Below are 19,599 nucleotides of genomic sequence, written 5' to 3' on the forward strand. Positions count from 1 at the left end.
ATACTTCCTAACTTCTAACATAAGGCATTATTAACAAAACAAACCCTTCATTAGGTCTCCACTGCCAGCCTTAGGCTATCCATGAAACAACTAACCAGTTTTAATCAGGGCAAACCTGTTTTCAACACAGATTATGTGAAACGGTATAGTCACTAACCTTTTTTAAAATATATGAACAATACTTAAATATCCTACTTATCATTAAGTATTTCTAAGTGTCTCCTGATCCAACTGTATAAACCTACTTCTCAAATCACTATTTATAAAGCTTTCATTTTTTTTTTCCAGGAAGAGCAATGGGTTATGATGAATTACCAACTCTTTTAGGGTTTGCACAGTCTGGTATTAAGAAAAATGTTTTTCCATGTAAAGTGAAGCTAGCCCCCAGGGAAGGTTACACCCAAGTAATGTTTATGTTACTCAAGCATGCTGAATTTGACTTTGACTCCTGATATCCATAAGGGTGCATCTTCCCCTTCCCTACTGCAGCTGCCCCAGCCTTCAGTAGTTATCCAAAGTCACTCCTCTTACAAAGGCTAAGTGTGCTAAATGGATTTCCCTTAAACTACTTGATGCAAAGAAATGGAGGATGTCAACAGAATCACCCATGATTGTCAACATGTTTCCTGTCCAGCAACTCAAAATGTCCTAAATCAAGCAATACTAATAATGTCCAGATTGGTAGTTCTGAAAATTCACTATGGTCTTTGATTTCCACAATGCCTGGATTCTCTATAATAGCATTTTCAAAAGTAACTGAATATTTTATATATTCCACAGGACAGTCATCATGGATCTTCAATTAAATAATCACTTTTTCTAGCAAAGTAAGCAATCTATCTAAAAAGTTGCTAGTAGATGGATAGTTATCCAAAATTGATTTAATTATTTCATACTTTATCTGCACAAGAAAGCAATTTTATAAGTGAAAACGGATAACCTAAATAAACTAATAAGTTTTCAAACTACTACAGGGCTCCACGGCTTTAAAAAGTACAGACACAGAAAATACTACTTTTTATGGAAAAGTTTTATTTTATTTTGTAAAACGTAATGTTTTGAGTATACTTACTTTACTCTTTCAAAGCAATGCAAGTACAATGATAAGCATTTGAATAAAAAGTACCCTGTTTTATGAACTTATTTTTTAACATAGTGAAGGCATACTCTCACTGAAAGTAGAACTATGTGATCCAATTACAAAACATAACATTTACAAATAAACACACACAACTGAATAGTCATGAAAAAATAGAGGATTAGTCAAAATATTCTGTTTAAAAATATTAAATTCAAGTTACATGGAAATTTTATGCATAAAAATCATATTGTATAATCAGAATGAATCTTCAGTGGTCATTTCTGAAAAACAAATACTAACTTTAGTTAAAAAGTTAAACTTTTACTTCTCTTTTTCAAAGTATTTTCAAAACTTCACTGTTCAAATTAAAATAGGATATTTTAACAATTTACTTCAAAGACATATTATATAATTCTGATCCCAAGAGATCCTCTTGTGGTGTTTATAAATAAATCTACTAACAGAAAAGAGTAAGAAAAGCCAATCTAGGAAAGAAAATCGTTGAATTAAGTGAGAGTCAAAGTGCCAATTCAATCTATGGGTTTTTTTTCCTCCCCATCATTTCTTTTCATGTTGCCTTTGGAGACAGAGTAATTTGTAGGCAGCTCACCTTGATCTACATTTTTTCTCTCTCTAATCTCTCTTGGCTGTGATATAGTACAGGGAGCCACTTATATCACCCCTCCATTTCCCCAGACAGGAATACCTAAGGCCAAACCTCATGCCCGTCCTCGGGTTGCAACAAGTAACGTTTACTTCAGCAACAAAGTGGACCTCTCTAGAGATTATTTGTTGTACTGTCTTGTTGCCTTAATACAAATTAATCATTAAAAAATAAATTGAAAACCAGAAATTCAAACTGTCCACAGACAAACAATCATTTAAAAGTTGGGAAAATGAGAAATGGAGCCTTAACCACTGAAAGTCTCCCCTCCTCCATTCCTAGCTCACACAATTCCAGGAACAGAATCCTAAACATAAACCTAAGCTTCCCCTTTACTGCGTTAAGAAAGTGTCACTTCTTTGCGTCGAATGGGTTGAAAGCTTTGGGAGACGAACGGGAAATTTCAAGTCCACCACTTTCGTCAATTTCCCTTGTCCTTCCTGTTCTCAGTCCGCACTCCCAAGGCTCGGGCAGCTTCGCCGGGAAGCGGCTTGAGGGAGCTGGCCTGCCTCGTGGCCGTGGGGACGGGCAGGGAAGGCGCGGTGGCACACAGCGGAGTCCTCTTCAGCTTTATCACCCGCTGGGGTGTAGGCTTCTTGTCGGAGAGTAGCACCTTAGCTGGAGGTAAGTGCGTGCCTCCATTTTCAGCACTCGCAGCCCCAGGGGAAGCCTGAGGATGCCCAGGTGCCCCCGTGCCCACCAGGGCCGTGGCTCTGGAAGGTGCAGAGTGCTGAGCTGCCTTTCTGCGGCTACCACTTTGAAACCGGTTTGCTGTCGCCCCAGCCAACGTCTGGATGGCACTGGCTGGAGACACTGTGACTGAGGCCGAGTTCTTGACTTTAATTTGGGTGCTTGTGGAAGGGCCCAAAAATCTAACTGGCTTAGGACCAGTCTTATAGTTCACACCTTCGTCCGCTTCATTGAACGTTATCAGTCGCCTAGAAATACAGAAGCGTGTCATTTTCCACATGTACAGTTTTAGTAACTCATGAAAACATCTCCAAAGTTTACCTTCAGCATTAACAGAAAGGTTTTGGTCAAGAATTAAAGAGCCAAGAGGTTTATGGGCACCTACCTCATCTCTCGTCTCCCACCAAGGTCAGTAAGCAAGTTTACAAGATTGGTCTCAATTTGAATATGAATTATGTAAACTCACACATAATATTAATACCAGCAAATTAAAATTTGGCATATTATATAAGAATACAATATATCACCCTGTTCCCAAGTATCATGATGTGACCTATGGGATAACCAGAAATATCACAAATTGTTCTTCCCAGAACTGCAGTTTAAAGAGATTTAGTAAAGAAAAAAAAAAGATTTCACAATCAAATAAATATTAGAAATATTGCTTGATATAGTTTGGCTGCATGTCCCCTCCAAAGCTCATGTTGAAATGTGATCCCCAATGTTGGAGGTGGAGCCTGACAGAGGTGTTTGGGTCATGGGGGAGGATCCCTCATGAATGGCTTTGTGCCCTCTTCCATGGTAATGAGTGAGTTCTCACTCTATTCGTTCACATGGGAGCTGGCTGTTTAAAAGCTTGGCATCTCTTGCCATCTCTCATCATGTCACACATCTGCTTCCCTTCACCTTCTGCCATAATTGTAAGCTTCCCGAGGCCTCACCAGAAGCATATGCTGGCCCTAAGCTTCTTGTACAGACTGCAGAACCATGAGTCAAAATAAACCTCTTTTCTTTATAAATTACCCAGCCTGATACTCCTTTACAGCAATGCAAAACTAATAAACTGCTACATATCTTTTTCTCCTCTCGAAGCTTTAAAATTCATGTTAACATATTAAAGATTATGAAAGGCCTATACTAAAGATATCTGTATTTCCCAATCATTCTATAGTGAAACCTTTGATGGCCAGTAAAATTTGCATTCTTTGGAACCCATTTTAGGGACTGCTAGAACAGTCATGGACAAACCTTTAAAGATTCCAGAGCTGAGTTTACCATTCATTATAAAAAGCCTACAGGGGGAACATTTTTTTAAATGACCTAAAACTGTCAAACAATCATTGTCAAAACCTTGCCTGCTCCTTCAGCTTCGCTTCCTGAGGACCACCCCGAGCATGAAAGGGGACTGCAATCCTCTTACTCTGCTCTCTTGCAAGCCCGCATAGCATCAGTGTGTCGTTAGAGGCGATTACAACTTAGTGAACTCTCATTCTTGGAAATGGGATCATAAAAACATGGTTATTTGAAAATTGCCATCTGTAGCAAAGAATGCAAATATAATATATTCAACCCTAAATCCCTACTGAACATTTTCCCTGGTGACCAGATGGCTCCTTGGGACCTTACAAGTGCTTCTCAGTCATCGTCATCGTTATCCTGTTGATGCATCAAAAATAATGCTTCATAAACTTGTAGAGGAAAGATAACTAACAGAGGAGGGTCTCCGTAAACCACTCCTGCCTGCTACGTTTTCCGTCTACATCTTCCACCAGACTCCACACTGAGGTTTCTCACCTCAGCACTATTACCATTTTGGTCACATAATTCTTTGTTCTGGGGGGCTGCCCTGTGCACTGTAGGATGTTTAGCAGCATCCTTGGCCTCTACCGTCTAAATGTCAGTAGCAACTCCCACCCCACAGTGTGTCAACTAAAAATGTTGCCAAACATTGTCAAATATCCCCTGGGAGGCAAAATCACCCCTAGTTGAGAACCACTGCTCTTCACTCAAAATATATTTACTAACTGTAGGCTCGAAAGGCAAAATAAATGATAATAAAATTATGGCTTTTAAGAAATAAGATCTGTTTTGACAAGTGATGGTTAACTACTAAAAACTGAATAAGCATCTCTGCATTTCAGTGAAAGACCCAGAGGGCAAATGTAAGAAAGTAGTCTGAAATTCCATACGGGCATTCAATTAAATTGTAGAACATGTGATCAAGAAATCAGAACATCTGAACACTATGAATAAAACCCAGACACTGTTAAAAAAAAAAAAAAAAGTGTGATTTTTAAATGTATTTAAAACACAGTGAAAGACACAGCTGTGGAGTGAATTTAATGCTAATAATTTCATGGAACACAGGAAAATACCATTAAATAAAAGTGCTATTTGTGGCAATAGGAAACAGAAAGGAACTCAGAATAAGCCACAAGAAATTTCAAGTATTAAGTCTAAATAGATTTTTTTTTACTATTGCCAATAAAGCCTGGGATTTCACTTCTGTGGGGCAAAAATATTTACCACAGCATTCCCACTGTGTCCACTAGCAATTTTAGCATCACTCTCTCAATAAGAACATGTTACACATGCAGTTACAAAGAATTATTCCCACTTTTTAGATAGTTTTGGTAACTTCATATTTATCAAGATCTATATTTTGATGGTAAGACAGAATATTCAAATAGGTGATTAATAAGCTTAGTAAGGTCAAGAATTATTATTCATTTTCCCTTCACAAAGACAGTAAAAATGTCAGCGATTAAAAAACAAAACAAATAATCAACACAGCATAGATAACCTCTTTCGAATTGGAGCCATGTGACGCAGGCTTCCAAGTAAAGGCCGTTCTTCTAGAGTCCAACACTCTATCAGCTCATGAGGCACCCGCCAGTAGCTAACACCTGGAAGGTAAAAAGAGATAATTAAGACAGCTACCATCCACTGCAAAATGCTGAGCAACACTGTTTCGCCTAAGACCTGCCAGAGTCTGAGGTTCATGCCTCCCGTTTGGCAAAGGGAGGTGTGCACAACATGAACAGGAAGCGCTCACATGAGGAGCTGGGCCAGGGAGCAATGCAGCTCACGACCTGGGTCAGGAAGAGCTGGCCACCAGCTTTGCCACTGATTAGCTGAGAAGATTCAGCAGGTTATGATGCATACTCAGGGCAGCTGAGAGTGAGAGCTCAGGCTCCAGCAAAGCCTGTGTGGGTCTCAATCTCCATCTTTCACTCACTAGTCATGTCACCTTGGGAAAGTTACTTTTCCAGGCCTGAATTTTCTCAGCTGTGAAATGATGACAATAATAGTATGTACCTCGAAGGACCATTGTGATGATTAAGTGAGTTAATAAATGCAAAGTGCTTAGAACAGGGTCTAGCACGGACTAAGCACTCAAAAACTGTCAAGTACCTTTATTCCCAGTCGTAGTCATAGGGAGCAGTATAAATATTGTATAGGGGGTGGGTTGTAACACTTGCCTTGTCTACTTCACTGGGTTGCTGTGACATCAAATCAGGGGAACTTTGTGAACTACTCTGAAAATGGCAACCACTGTACAAATATGAGAGATCACCACCCGATAACCACCTTTTCCAACAAGAATCTGAGCTAGTGAGTTAGGCAAAAACGCCATTCAAATTCATTTTAATTTTTAAATCTGTTATGTTTTTTATTAAAAGCTGAAAAATGTATTCTTGAAGCCTCGAAAACATTATGCTAAGTGAAAAACACCAAACATAATAGGTCACATATTGTATTGTTCCATTTGTAGAGATATCAAGAGTAGGTAAATCCATTGAGACAGAAAGCAGACTGCTGGTTGCCAGGGGCTGTGGGAGACAGTGGAGTGGGGAGTGACCGCTTAGGGGGTTCCTTTTGGGGTGACGAAATGTTTAGAACTGGAGAGAGGTAATGATTGCACAACATTGTGAATGTAGTAAATACCAATGAAATGTATGCTTTAGTTAATTCTGTTATGTGAATTTCCATCTTAATTTTTTTTAAAAAAAGAAGCATAAATATATACACATGAAAAAAGCTCAAGGAATTATGCTGAATAAAAATTGCTTGGAGTAATCTAAGTCCCAATAATGGATTTGGTGTTGTCTTCTTATTAAACTTCTGGTAACAATAACAATTTAGCAAGCTGGGCATATAAATCATTATAATAATAGACATATCTGATACTCAAATAACTCTATGATCCTCATTTTAAAACAATTAACTTTCTGGAACTGCTTGATCACACTCCAAAACCTACACATACTATAAAAACATTCCCAAATCGGGTCCATTAAGTTTGCTTTTCTAAAAGTCAGATTTATTAAGATATAATTTATGTAAAATAAAATTCATCCTTTTCAGGTACACATTTCAATGAGTTTTGACAAATGGATATAGTTATGTATCCATAGTCATAATCAAGATGTAGACCACTTCTATCACCCCAAAAAGTTTCCTCATAACCCTTAGCAATCAATGTCCCCTCCACATCCTCAGTTTTGCCTTTTCTGACATGTCATATAAATGGGATCACACAAAATGCAACCTTTTGTGTCTGGCTTCTTTAACATGATGCTTTAAGATTCATCCATGTTGCTGTATGTAGCAATGATAATTTCTTTTATCGGTGAGTAGTATTCCACTGTATAGATACACCACAATTTGTTTAAAAACTTTCTTTTTTTTCCTGCCTATAAAGTAATTCACATCCCTTGTACAAAACCTGGAAAATATAGAAAAATATATATAAGGGAATCAAAGTCACTCCTAATCAGAAGACCAGGAATCATTGGCTCAGGACAGACTAATATGTTTCATTCCAGTCTTTTTTCTAGTCATATGATATACATTTATTTCCTGCTTTTTATCATTTCTTATCATGGGCATTCATCTATGCAAAAAGTTATTTAAAATAACTTTAATCGCTTTATTATATTCCATTTTGTGGATGTGCCAAAATATATTTAACCCTCAATCATTAGACATTAAAAGTGTTTTTATTTTGTCCCTATTATGAAAAATGCCAGAGAACATTTCTGTTCCTAAGCCTTTGTCTGTGTTTATGTCCTTAAGATAGATAAGATAGATTCCAAGAAGTAAAATTACTGGGTCAAAGAATATGAAAAATTTTGATGCACTGATGTGACCTAACAAGTTATTTTCCAAAAGTTACATCAATTTTTACTCCTACCAGGAATGAATAAGAGATCTTTACTCATCTGGTATATAAAAAATTGTTTTTATTAAATGTATATTTCATTGATAAGGAATGAAGCTGAACTGCCTGCCACATGTTTATTTCTTTTTCTGGGAATTTTATGGTCATGAACCTTGTAATTTTTTTTTGTAGTAGTGGTTGCCTTTCTAATCAATTTTAATAAACCTTCTCTCTATTAAAGATATACTTTGTCCAGTTAATGCAACATTATTTATCCTAGTTTTTTATTAGTCTTTAAATTTTATTTATAATTTTTAATGTTCCTTGTTTTTTTGTTTTGTTTTGTGTTTAATATCTATGCCTAGTGTTCCGTTATTGGAACACTAAGCATGTGGGAGTTATTTATATCCTACTGCTCAAGGTCATCGCCAAGGTCTGATTGCAAAAATTCGGCTCACTGCAACTTCTGCCTCCTGGGTTCAAGCGATTCTCCTACCTCAGCCTCCTGAGTAGCTGGGACTACAGGCGCGTGCCACCACGCCCAGCTAATTTTTGTATTTTTAGTAAACACAGGGTTTCACCATGTTGGCCAGGATGGTCTCAATCTCATGACCTCATGATCCACCTGCCTCAGCCTCCCAAAGTGCTGGGATTACAAGTGTGAGTCACTGTGCCCGGCCCTCCTTCAGCTTTCTAAGTCAGTGGGCTCCTGGACATCTTGCCAGTCCAGAGGCACAAACAGAGACACAGAGAACACCATGGAGTTTGTTCTCCAACTTGAGCATAAGTGTCTCAAAGTAAATTAAATATAAAATAGAAAGCTGAAAGATGTCATCCTGCCTGCTCAAGGGGTATGACTGGAAAGGAAAGTGAGGGGGGCAAAGTTGAGGAAAGGAAGGACTGGAGCTGGCACGACACCTGAAGGAAGAACAGCTGATACAGTTTTTTGTTTTGTTTTGTTTTGAGACGGAGTTTCGTTCTTGTTGCCCAGGCTGGAGTGCAATGATACAATCTCAGCTTACAGCAACCTCCGCCTCCCGGGTTCAAGCCATTTTCCCACCTTAGCCTCTCAAGTAGCTGGGATCACAGGCATGCACCACCATGCCCAGCTAATTTTTTGTATTTAGTAGAGATGGGGTTTCGCCATGTTGGTCATGCTGGTCTCAAACTCCTGACCTCAGGTGATCCACCTGCCTCGGCCTTTTAAAGTGCTGGGATTACAGGCATGAGCCACTGCACCCAGCCAACGCAGTTTTTAAAAGCCTCTTCCTCTCCTTTTATGTCTTGCTCTGTCACCCAGGCTGGAGTGCAGTGGTGTGATTATAGCTCACTCCACCCTCAAACTCCTGGGCTCAGGCAATCCTCCTGCCTCAGCCTCCCAAGTAACTGGGACAATAGGTGCATGACACCAGGCCCAGTTCTTTTATCCATTGTGTGACTGGCAGTGAGTCTTTACTAGCTTTTAGGATTATTTGAGGATGGAATATGTCTTATTTATCTTTGGATCCAATTTTAGGACTTGTTAATCATACTTTGCACCTAACAAACACTCAATACATGGTTATTAAGAAAAAAAATGCTTAGGCATAGAACAGAACACATAACCTTTTGTGATCCTTATGAAAGTGTCAAAGCCCTTCTGAGACTCAGTTTCCTCATCTATAAAATAGGAATGGTAAGTAGCATACAGGATTGTGTTAGGACTAAGAGATACTGAATGTAAACTACTTATCGGGGATATAAAACAGCATTATTATTACCAACTCTCACTCTGTAGTTTGAGAAAAATGACCAGTTTTCAAAGTGTACATTTAAAGATTATTGTAATTATTTTATAAGGGCTCTTTAGATATCTTCTCCAACATTATTTTCTCTCCCTTTCCTTGATTATGTATTTTATGCTTAATTTGAAGTATTTTTCCAATGCACAGTAGGTACTAAATGAACTCTTATTTAATTAAATTAAATAAGTCTAGCTAACAGAAGCATAATTAAAGTTACTGAATTATAAACTATTAATAATATGTAGCAACTCATGGGATTTAAAGATTTGTAAGTAAACTGCCTCAGTGTTATCATGAGATGACAAATACATTGTAACACTCAAAAGAATACTTTCTAAGGAAAAGAAATGCGGTATTTGAGCTTACTTTGTCTTATTTATTTTTTTTAAAAAGTCCACCTGCTTCCATGAAATAAAAGAATTGCACTGTACCTTTTCCTTCCCAAGCATCAAAGGCATCCATCATTTTCTTCAACTCTGCTACTGAATAATAGCTCCAAATGTACTGAACATTATTTCCCGCCTCTCTAGAAATATTGCAAAAAGTAATGAAAATATACTACCTAGGTATGGATGTGTATATATACATACAGCTAATATACATTTAATAAGAGTTTGTTAATTAAGGGAAAAAATATGTAAGCACTGAGTAGTTGTTCTGTGATCCTTAAGTATACATATGCTTACATAGATACATATGTACACATTATATAATATACTAACCTACATTTTGATCTCTTTTTATCATAGTAGAGTATTTTATTAATTCCACAATATGCACCATGTAGACAAATCAACACATCTTTAATATCAAGTTTTTTAAAACAATCAGCGAACTCCAATGAACTTAGAAAATATTCACGTTTGACCAGCATTATGCCAGGCACTTACATATCTTACATAGAAGCATCCCTATCTGTAAAGAATTCAGAAACTGATGACATATTTAATCATCTAAAAAGGCAAGCTTACATGATCCTGCATTAGTCACTAATATTCGACCCAATCCCATCTGCCAGAGAATTTTTTTAAAAATTGCTAAGTGAATTAACCAGTGTAAATAAGATTACAGGAAAAATATTAAGTAATAACTCTTACGAATTTAACATGTTCAAGTCATAAAATTCTAAAGCTGGAAGGGACCAGCAAGTACTTCATCATTTCTCAGAAGAAGACACCAAGGCAGGCCAGCCCTGAGTCACTCAGTAGGCCTGCTGACTTCTTCTGCCAATGCTTCTATGGTCTAGGAAGACACCAGGCATGTGGCTTTTCTTTTTTCTTTGTCTTCTTTTCTTTTTAAGCCTCTCAGGGGAGGGGATTCTGATGCAGACTCCCACTTGAGAACCACTGCACTAGATCATGCAGATGGCCTGCAGCTTATCCATACTGTATGTGACATGATCTTAATCATAATTTCCTCATGAAGCAGGCCTATCTCAACTGCTATGATGGCTCACTCTGTCTCCTGAGAGGTGTTAATGATCTTTTCTAGTCAAGCACATTTCATTCAGAAACACCTCTTAGAAGAGACCAAGACTTTATTTTGTTCTTTTTCACATTTAAATTTGGACATACCTTTTAAAAATGCTTTTGCTGTGAATTCTTCCTCCCAGCTGCTTATCAATAGCGTCTGTTCCATCAGTTTTTGTGGCATATACACCAATAATTCTACTCTCACAGCTTGCACCAGATGTGTTAAGATAGTGGAGAACCCAAACCGTTGGTTTATTGCAGACTAAGCCATATGAATCACAGAAGTCTGTTAAAGCCTAAAGCAAAAAGTATATATAAAATTTGAATTTAATTCTAGAGTAAAATAAAAATGAATATGCTCCACTACTTTCATGTAAAAGCTGAAATTCTAGTTGATCATAAGGGAAATAAAAAGATTATATATTTCAGCTTAGTCTTTACACCTTTAAAAATCAAACATACTTTTTTTGAATTAAATCGGGGCGGGAAGGACAATCACAAAAAATACCCCCCAAAAACCCAACACCTTTTCATCTACAGAATCCTTTGCCACATGGAAATTCCATTTTATTTCTTACTCCTTTAGTCTGCCAACATCACTTTTAATTTTATAATCTTTATAAGATCATTCCTCCACTGCCAACATCACTTTTAATTTTGAAATCTTCATATAATAACTAAAATGTAGACCTTTTTCTTTTCCCTTTAGAGTAATTTCCCCAAAATTTCCCTTTTGACACAATCTTCCATTCACCTTCTACTGACTAACCCCATGGTTGGTCCTTATTTTTAGCTCCAAATTCTAATCATGGACTAACCAGATTGATTTTACTTTTACACGGAAAGATACGAATATGTAAACTCAATATCTAAACTCCATATATGCTGCCTGAACTCATTTGGCACTTATCAACCTATTCATTCATTCATTTGAATATTCAGTTCCTACTCTGTGCTGAGCTCTAAGGTCCTGAAGAGATAACGATGAACAATGGTGAGACAGGGTCCCAGTCCTTGTAGAGTTTATAGCTAATGCAGAAGACAGACATTGAATAAGCCACCAGCACCCTGTGTAAGAAGTGCCACCAGGACCAGGTGCAGTGGCTCGCGCCTGTAATCCCAGCACTTTGGGAGGCCGAGGCGGGCAGATCACCTGAGGTTGGGAGTTCGAGACCAGCCTGACCAACATGGAGAAACCCTGTCTCTACTAAAAATACAAAATTAGCCAGGCGTGGTGGTGCATGCCTGTAATCCCAGCTACCCGGGAGGCTGAGGCAGGAGAATCGCTTGAACCCGGGAGGCGGAGGTTGCGGTGAGCTGAGACCATGCAATTGCATTCCAGCCTGGGCAACAAGAGCGAGACTCCATCTAAAAAGAAAAAAAAAAAAAAAGAAGTGCCACCAGTGAGACCACAAGGTGCTCCAGGGCAGACAGCAGAAGGGTTTCACCCAGTGAAGCTGCCAGGGCCTTCCCTGGGAGGAACAGCTTTACTGCTGTAAGTACTCTGGACAGGTACTATATTGTGTTCGCTGTTATATCCCAAGTGTCTGGAATAGTGCCTGACACAAACGAGATGCCTAGTATTTACTGACTCAGTGAATGAAAATGGGGCCCTACCATGTCTTGCACTTTCATTTAATATTGCTATCTAACTCCTGTATTGGTTTGGAATTTTACTTACACATACATCTACAAGAATTCCCAACTATACCATAAACTTCAAGGGCAAAGAACTGCATGTTGTATTTCTTGGTGTCCCACGCAGCCCCTTGTACAGTGCCATACATGTCACAGGCACTTGAAACAAACATGTGTTGGCTGACAGCATGAATGTGGGCATGCTGTGTCCTTTTTGAATAAAAACCAGGAATAAAAGACTACAGAACTGAGACTTCTGAAGATGATGAGCATTAACCCTCCCAACCTTCTAGTCAGGCCTCATTCTGCAGATGTGGCAACAGCAGGAAAAGACTATTGTTCGAAAATATAGTTTATGAATAACTTCAGTAGCAGAACCCATATAACTATGCAAATTCCTAAAGGGGATCTGGAACCAAATCAATTTTCTCTTCATGCTGCACTCCTAATAACCAACCACCCATCAGCTTGCTTCCTAAACACTGACATCCAAATCAAAGAATTCAAACAAGTTCAGATCAGTTTTCACTATTAACAATTTTCTAAGAAAAATATTTTTCTTAGATGCTCAAAAGTGCTAATTAATAACACATATAATACTTTCAATAAGACAAAAACAGATAATTAGGATTTTCAAATCATGTAAAGATCTTTAAAATGCAATTTAAAATAGAAGCATCTTAAAAAGATATTTACTGATCTCAAAGTGAATTAGCCAAACTAATGTTTTAAATTAGTAACAAACTACTACACTTACTAAATCAAATAAGATGCTTTATTATTCATCAGGATCATTCTTTTCAAAAATCATTTTAGTAAATAAAATAATACCACTATGCCCTCACATAGTATAGTATTTCTCTTAATTTAAAAAGAATTTCAGGAGTTCTATAAAAAAGCCGTCAAAAAGTGTTAAATCTTCAATGAGGAATATAAACTCAATCAACCTGAGTGGCAATATACTTTCCAAGAATTTTGGCCTTAAAAAATGAGAAGTAGTAGTAAAGAGACATGTCTTCAAAATGTATAAAAACTATCTTGTTTGGTTAATGTGAAAACAGAGGCTATGTAAAATAGTACATATTGCTTTGTGCATCATAAATATATATATTCAAAAACTTAAAAAAATGCCAAGACCTTTTTAAGTTCTATATTTGACCTTAAAGAATATGTCTCCATTTCATTGGCCAAATGGTCAGACAGGCTGTATGGATAAGGGATGCCAAAGTAATCAGCCTCTTCCTGTAGGGCGATGCGGGTTTGCTCATCTGTGGGAATCTGAACTTCTCCATGAAGGTAATCCAAAAGGTATTTAAATAGACGTCCATCACGGTCAATAACACAAGCCCCTAGAAAATATTCAGTTCAAAAATGATTGTAGAGATTCAGTCGATCAATAAGATTTCAACAAATCAAAATAGGTCTGAGGACCTCTACAATTATAAATGTTTCTTTCTCACATGAAAGTTAATATCTAGTGTTCAAATAGGTTTATGTAATCTAAGCTAGACTTTTGGTTATTCAAACACCAAATATGATATACCAGCAACCCTCTGCTTACAAATAGGTGATATTGTAAAATAGAATCTGAATGAGTTGTGTGGGATAATCACCTGTAGTTCTATAATACTGCACATAAGTTTGAATGCAAATATGTATCACCAGGGTTGCCATGTTTGGTTGTACTGGTGTACTATATATACCACGCTAGGCCAAGCAGGCAAGAGAGGCTAAAACCAAACCCACACTCTGCTCACCAAGCCATGCACCCTGGCATGGAACTGCATCTTCCTGGATAAAAGGGTACCCTTTTCTAATTTGTACACAAAGAAATTGAATGAGTCAGTGGTGGACCTTTGCGTTCTCACTACCATATGGGAAAATATATTCTGAGATCCATTTAGAACTTTGGATGCAATGACTATATTCCCACAATGGCCACTGCAAAAGCTAAGGGCACCCCACACTGCTGGTAGAAACAGAAGTTTACCCCTAACTTTATCTCAGCTGGACTAGAACAGGTATATGGAGGTGCTCACTAAAAAGAGCATGTGGGATGCTCATCACTATGTCCAGTGTTTGCATATCAGCAACACTACGAATCTGGGGTTCCTCGCTCCAGGCATGCCAGATGATTCAAATTACTGGGTTAGCCCTTTTGTACTATGAGAACCCAAACTTTAAAAAAGAAGAAACGCTATGCTGGTACTACTTTATAATAAAAGATTTTTCTTTTATTATAATTCAGCAGAATTAAAAAAAAAACAGAAAAACCTCTACATGAGGCTAGTCAGTAATTCCTCACAAAAGAAGGGATTAAGAAGGTAAAATTTAGGGGCAGAGAAGAAAACTCAATCCCTGCTTACCATCTTTGCCCCAACAGCCTTTCAGCCCAGGTAGATACCAAGCCCTGGGCACCAGCCACTGGTGATTTTTTTTCCCATTCTTTCAACTGCCATTTAACCAGCAAAGCAACCTCCTAACACCAGGGTTATTAACAGTAAAACAGTCCCTCATGTTCAAGACTCCTCAATCGTTCTCCTCTAACACAGAACAAAGAGTGGGTCTGGGGCTCATACGCAGGGCAAAAAACTTCATTTGTATTGATGAACTTTCTTTACAACCAGTAGCAGGTTCAGTGAGTCCAAGAGCACTGGAAGCAGAGAGCAGCCCCAGAACCCTACCTGTGTGATTTACAATTCTGAAACCCAGTTTTCAGTCCGCTGCCCCTTTGCCTCTGACAGTATCACTGCACAGACTTTTTCTCAGCCATGCACATCGGCCACACAGCAAGACTACACAGCTAGGCTAGGTGGCGAGCCTAACACTAATTCTACAATGACGATGGCTGCTCTGTTAGCAATAAGGAGAGCAGCTGCTTTCTCCAGACAAAACATTTTCTAATTTGAAGGACACACAGAGAAGCAAATATATTTAATCAGCATCAATATCATCACCCAAAGCTGCACGAAAGTAACAAGTTTCAAAATACAGTTAATCCCCATAATTAGGTTATGACCAGCCTTTATGAACTCTTACTTCTTTGTCAACTTTTAACATTATCACAGATTTTCAGTAGTAGTATTTAATTTCTCCATGTACTTAATGAATCTCCATAGAGTCCTAATGATCTCAGTAATTAGTATATTCATCTAGTACATTTCGCTGTAATTAGGAAAATCAAAGGGAACTTAAACTGGACTCTTGTGTTAATAAATATTCAGATCACGCTTTCAGACTTTAGACATTTACCTGACTCATCTGTTTTTAGAGGAAAGCGACCACTGAACATAGATGCCAACATGGAGTCCTTGAAGCGGCACAAGGACTCCCGCCGGGCTGTGTAAATACAGCCACCCACGTTCAGTCGGAGAACATCTAGCACCTCTTCTTCTGCCTTGTGGCCTTCCATTTCTCCCCCAGGCACCTGAATTTTTGCCTCCCAACACTTTCAGAAACTTCAAAACAACGATGTCTTGGTCTCCCTCTGTAAAACAAAGGACAGTCATCCCTGCCATTTCCAACAAGACACTAAATAGATAATACAATAAATATACCTTAACATGACTGAAAATAAATTCCTCAGTACTGGCATTATTGAACTGAAGGATTTTGTATAATATAAGAGAATTTCAAGATATGCTAAGAAGTTGGAAAATGTTGGCTCAGAGGATTTGTAAAAGATAATAAACGACTAACAACCCAATCATTGCTGTTGAAATGACTGTTTAAACATGATAATGCACTCTCTGTCACACAGCAAACAAAGGAGAGCCTGCTTATGATCTTCAGTATTCACATATCTTTTCAACGATGATAAGTCTGAGGGAGCCTCTAGACTGCAGAGATCAGTGGACAGCATGGAATTGAGCTGCTAGGCTCTTCCCCTCACCAGCTCTAGGATCTTGGGCAAATTACTTATCTTCCTCTTCAATAAAATGGAGGCAGTGATAATGTCCAGCTCAAAGGACTATAAGAGGAATAATTAAAAGAACATATAAAACAGCAAAAGAGCAGAATCTGGCTCATGGTAACTATTCAATAAATTATAAATATTACGCAAAATGATATAAATTTAACCATAAGGTGTCTACTGAGGGACTTGATATTGACTCTGGAAATGTAAGGAAATAAAGGAACAGGAATTATTAACAATGATAACTATAATTCTTAAGTTAGGTAACTAAGGAATATATAATTTATCAACTGAGATTAGAATTCTTCTTTTAATTTTTAAAAATTTTAAAAAAATGATACAGGGTCTCGCTGTGTTGCCCAGGCTAGTCTTGAACTCCTGGGCTCAAGCAATGCTCCTGTCTTGGCCTTCCAAAGTGCTGAGTATACAGGCATGAGCCACCACGCCCAGCCTGAGATCAGAATTCTATGTGGACCAGTAGCCAGACTAGTCTAGAACTACAAATAACACCTCCAAATCATCTAGCTTCTTCACTGCGAAATGGATGAAGCTTTAGGGAAATTTTTGGGGGTTTTTGTTTGTTTTTTGAGATGGAGTCTCACTCTGTAGCCCAGGGTGGAGTACAGTGGCACCATCTCGGCTCACTCCCGGGTTCAAGCAATTCTCCTGCCTCAGCCTCCTGAGTAGCTGGGACCACAGGTATACACCATTAAGCCAGGCTAATTTTTGTAATTTTAGTAGAGACAGAGTTTCACCATATTGGTCAGTCTGGTCTCCAACTCCTGACCTCAGGTGATCCACCCACCTCGGCCTCCCAAAGTGCTGAGATTACAGGCGTGAGCCACTGCACCTGGCCCAGGGAAGGTTTAAGGGTTGGATTTATTTAATCCATTCTGGAAATCACAGAACCACAGGTGACACTGTGGTGTTTTCCCACCTAAAACAATACTGTGATGAAAAAGGTACTCCCAATTATTGAGAATCTGCAGTATCCACACATTTCATAGCAAGTTTAAAATGGCTGCCAAAAGGCTCAACTACATCCATGTCAATTCACTTTTACTCAGTGAATAACTAAGATCGTTTTGTAGATGCCAGCTAGTCTCCAATAAAATGGAAGGAGACCATTAAAATCTGAGGAAGACCATGTGTGTAGAACACGGTCAGCAACAGAAACCATTATGGGCCAAAGGTCCAGCCTTCCAAAACCACTTATGGATGTGACATCTTGCACTGCCTAGAAGTCCCGGGAGCAGCACTCCAAAGATCCATGTGTGAGAGCCACCTCTGAGGCATGGGATGGAACTAGTTCCCTCTGCCTCATTACTAGCTCCCTGGAATCCTATCTATTCTTCAAGGCCTTCAGCAAACCTAATTTCTTGCATGACCGTCCCACGTATCCTTCTGCCCCCCAAGTTAGAATCCTTGCACAATTCTACAAATATACTTTGTGTGTCTGTCCACTTTTTACCCCACTTGTTTAATCCCTACTTTTTGGTCTGTAGGCCAAGGAAGCCAGGGCCTGTGTCACTCTTAATAACTCCCATTTACTGAATGCTTATTATGTGCCAGCCATTGTAAGAGACACTTGACACACATTGCCTAATTCACACAAAAACTCTATTGGATGGGAATTACTGTCCCTGTTGACAGATGAGGACATTGGGGTAAAAAAAAAAGAGTGATGTGTACAGGGGCCACACAAGGGCTGACTGCTAGTAGGTTGTGGAGCCAGCCCCAATCCAGATCGGCAGGATGAACCCCAAGTTCTTCCTGCTTCACCCCACACCGGCTCCTCCAGCACTGTTTCACCCCTATGGCTCCTGACCCAGCCCTTTCACTCTCTAAGCATCTGTACATCTCAAGACTTGGCTACAATAACACAGCAGCACCCCGATCCCGAGGATTTAAGAGCTACTCCTCCTACCCCAACCCCAGGCAGTCTCTCCTAAGGAAAGGAACATCACCATTCCAAGGCCACATCAGGGGGGCACTCCGCAGGCCCCATCCTCAAAAGCACCCAGTTAGGCTCCCTGCCATGTGGAAAGTGTCCAGCCCTCGGGGACAATGTCCCCCAGGGTGCAGTCCTATGATCACCTGCATCAAAACCATCAGGGACGCTTGGGAAAACGAAGACACTCCGGCCACAGCACACAGTTCCTCAGAAAGTCTGAGGAGGGGTCGGGATCTGCCCGCGAACCCCACTTTGAAAAACATCGCTCAAGGGGCTCACACTCCTCTTCCGAAGCGGGAAGAGCCGGGAGGAGCTGGGGAGCCAGAAAGCCCCGCCACGGTCTTCCGCGGCCTGGAGACCCCAAATCGGCCCGAAGCCCGAGCCTGCAGCCCAGGACGCGCGCGTTACCAGCGCGGCCCGGGCCCTTCCTCAGGGAGCCCCGCCGCCTTCCGGGCCCGCGGCCCATCCCGCGCCCGGCTCTTCCGCACCGGGGGGGTGGGGCGGGTCGGCAGCTTCCCAGACTGACCTGCGGCCCGCCAGACCCTCGGCGCGGCCGCCGGACGCCGCGGGGCGGACGCGGAAGTGAACGCCTTCTCGGCTGCTCGGCAACTCGGGAGCAGAGCGGCCCCAGCGGCGCCCCCGTGCGGCCCGGCTCTGCGGCGGCGGCGGCGGCGGCTCAGGGAGGGAGGGAGGCCACGCCCCGGGCACGCCACGCCACGCCACGCCACGCCCCCAGACTGGTCTCGCCCCAGTGGGCCGCCTCGGAGTTGGGTGGGTCTTCCATCCCGGAGGTAAGGGAAACACACGGTAGAGAAGGCCAGGGCTGAACCCCGAGGGATGGTCTTGTGTGTTCAGAGGCTGGTTTTACAGGTGAAGAGAAGAAACAGCCACGGAAGTTGCGATTGTCCAAGGTCACTTAATAAGTGGCAAGAATTAGGATGTTAAGTGTTCTCACCCCCAGGTCAGTGCCCATCCCTCCAAACAGGGCTGCTCAGTGCCAACGTGTGTTAATATATTGCACTTGGATAAGTCTATCTGGATAGTGTCTGCAGCTTACAAAGCTTTTTCACACACAGCATTCTTGTTTAGTCTGTGTGACAGTGATATAAAGGGTGATATTTATTTCCCATTATAGGAAGGAAAATTGAGGCGAGAGCAAACATTTATTCAACACTTTTGTACACCTGACACTGTGCTAAGTGCTTTGCATGCACTACTTAATTTTCTGTTAATGAT

General features: G+C 40.0%; 1 protein-coding gene across 4 annotated transcripts; it reads right to left on the reverse strand.

Annotated features, from left to right (window-relative positions):
* Nucleotides 1-1,015: 1,015 nt before the first annotated feature.
* KCTD18 (potassium channel tetramerization domain containing 18) lies at nucleotides 1,016-19,071 on the reverse strand. Of its 4 annotated transcripts, none has more exons than XM_054476806.2 (7): nucleotides 18,890-19,071; nucleotides 15,746-15,980; nucleotides 13,631-13,842; nucleotides 10,958-11,151; nucleotides 9,815-9,909; nucleotides 5,239-5,341; nucleotides 1,016-2,683 (listed from the first exon to the last, which is right to left on the reverse strand). In XM_054476806.2, the coding sequence occupies exons 2-7, from the start codon at nucleotides 15,903-15,905 to the stop codon at nucleotides 2,167-2,169; spliced, it is 1,281 nt and encodes a 426-aa protein (XP_054332781.1). In that variant the 5' UTR covers nucleotides 15,906-15,980; nucleotides 18,890-19,071; the 3' UTR covers nucleotides 1,016-2,166. The 4 variants fall into 4 exon arrangements, with proteins under 4 accessions (XP_054332781.1, XP_054332785.1, XP_054332786.1 ...); XM_054476810.2 differs by having other exon boundaries at nucleotides 18,507-18,925; XM_054476811.2 differs by lacking the exon at nucleotides 13,631-13,842 and having other exon boundaries at nucleotides 18,890-19,040.
* Between the last annotated feature and the right edge of the window lie 528 nt (nucleotides 19,072-19,599).

Source organism: Pongo pygmaeus, chromosome 11, assembly GCF_028885625.2.
Source record: "Pongo pygmaeus isolate AG05252 chromosome 11, NHGRI_mPonPyg2-v2.0_pri, whole genome shotgun sequence".
NCBI lineage: Eukaryota > Metazoa > Chordata > Mammalia > Primates > Hominidae > Pongo > Pongo pygmaeus.

What these genes read in the sequence shown, in the direction of transcription:
- KCTD18 (XM_054476806.2), bottom strand. Translation starts at nt 15,905, where the DNA reads ATGGAAGGCCACAAGGCAGAAGAAGAGGTGCTAGATGTTCTCCGACTG. An exon ending in CAAATATAGAACTTAAAAAG is followed by an intron (nt 11,152 to 13,630) that starts GTCTTGGCATTT and finishes TTTTTGCTTTAG; the next exon opens with GCTTTAACAGACTTCTGTGA. An exon ending in AGCAAAAGCATTTTTAAAAG is followed by an intron (nt 9,910 to 10,957) that starts GTATGTCCAAAT and finishes CAATATTTCTAG; the next exon opens with AGAGGCGGGAAATAATGTTC.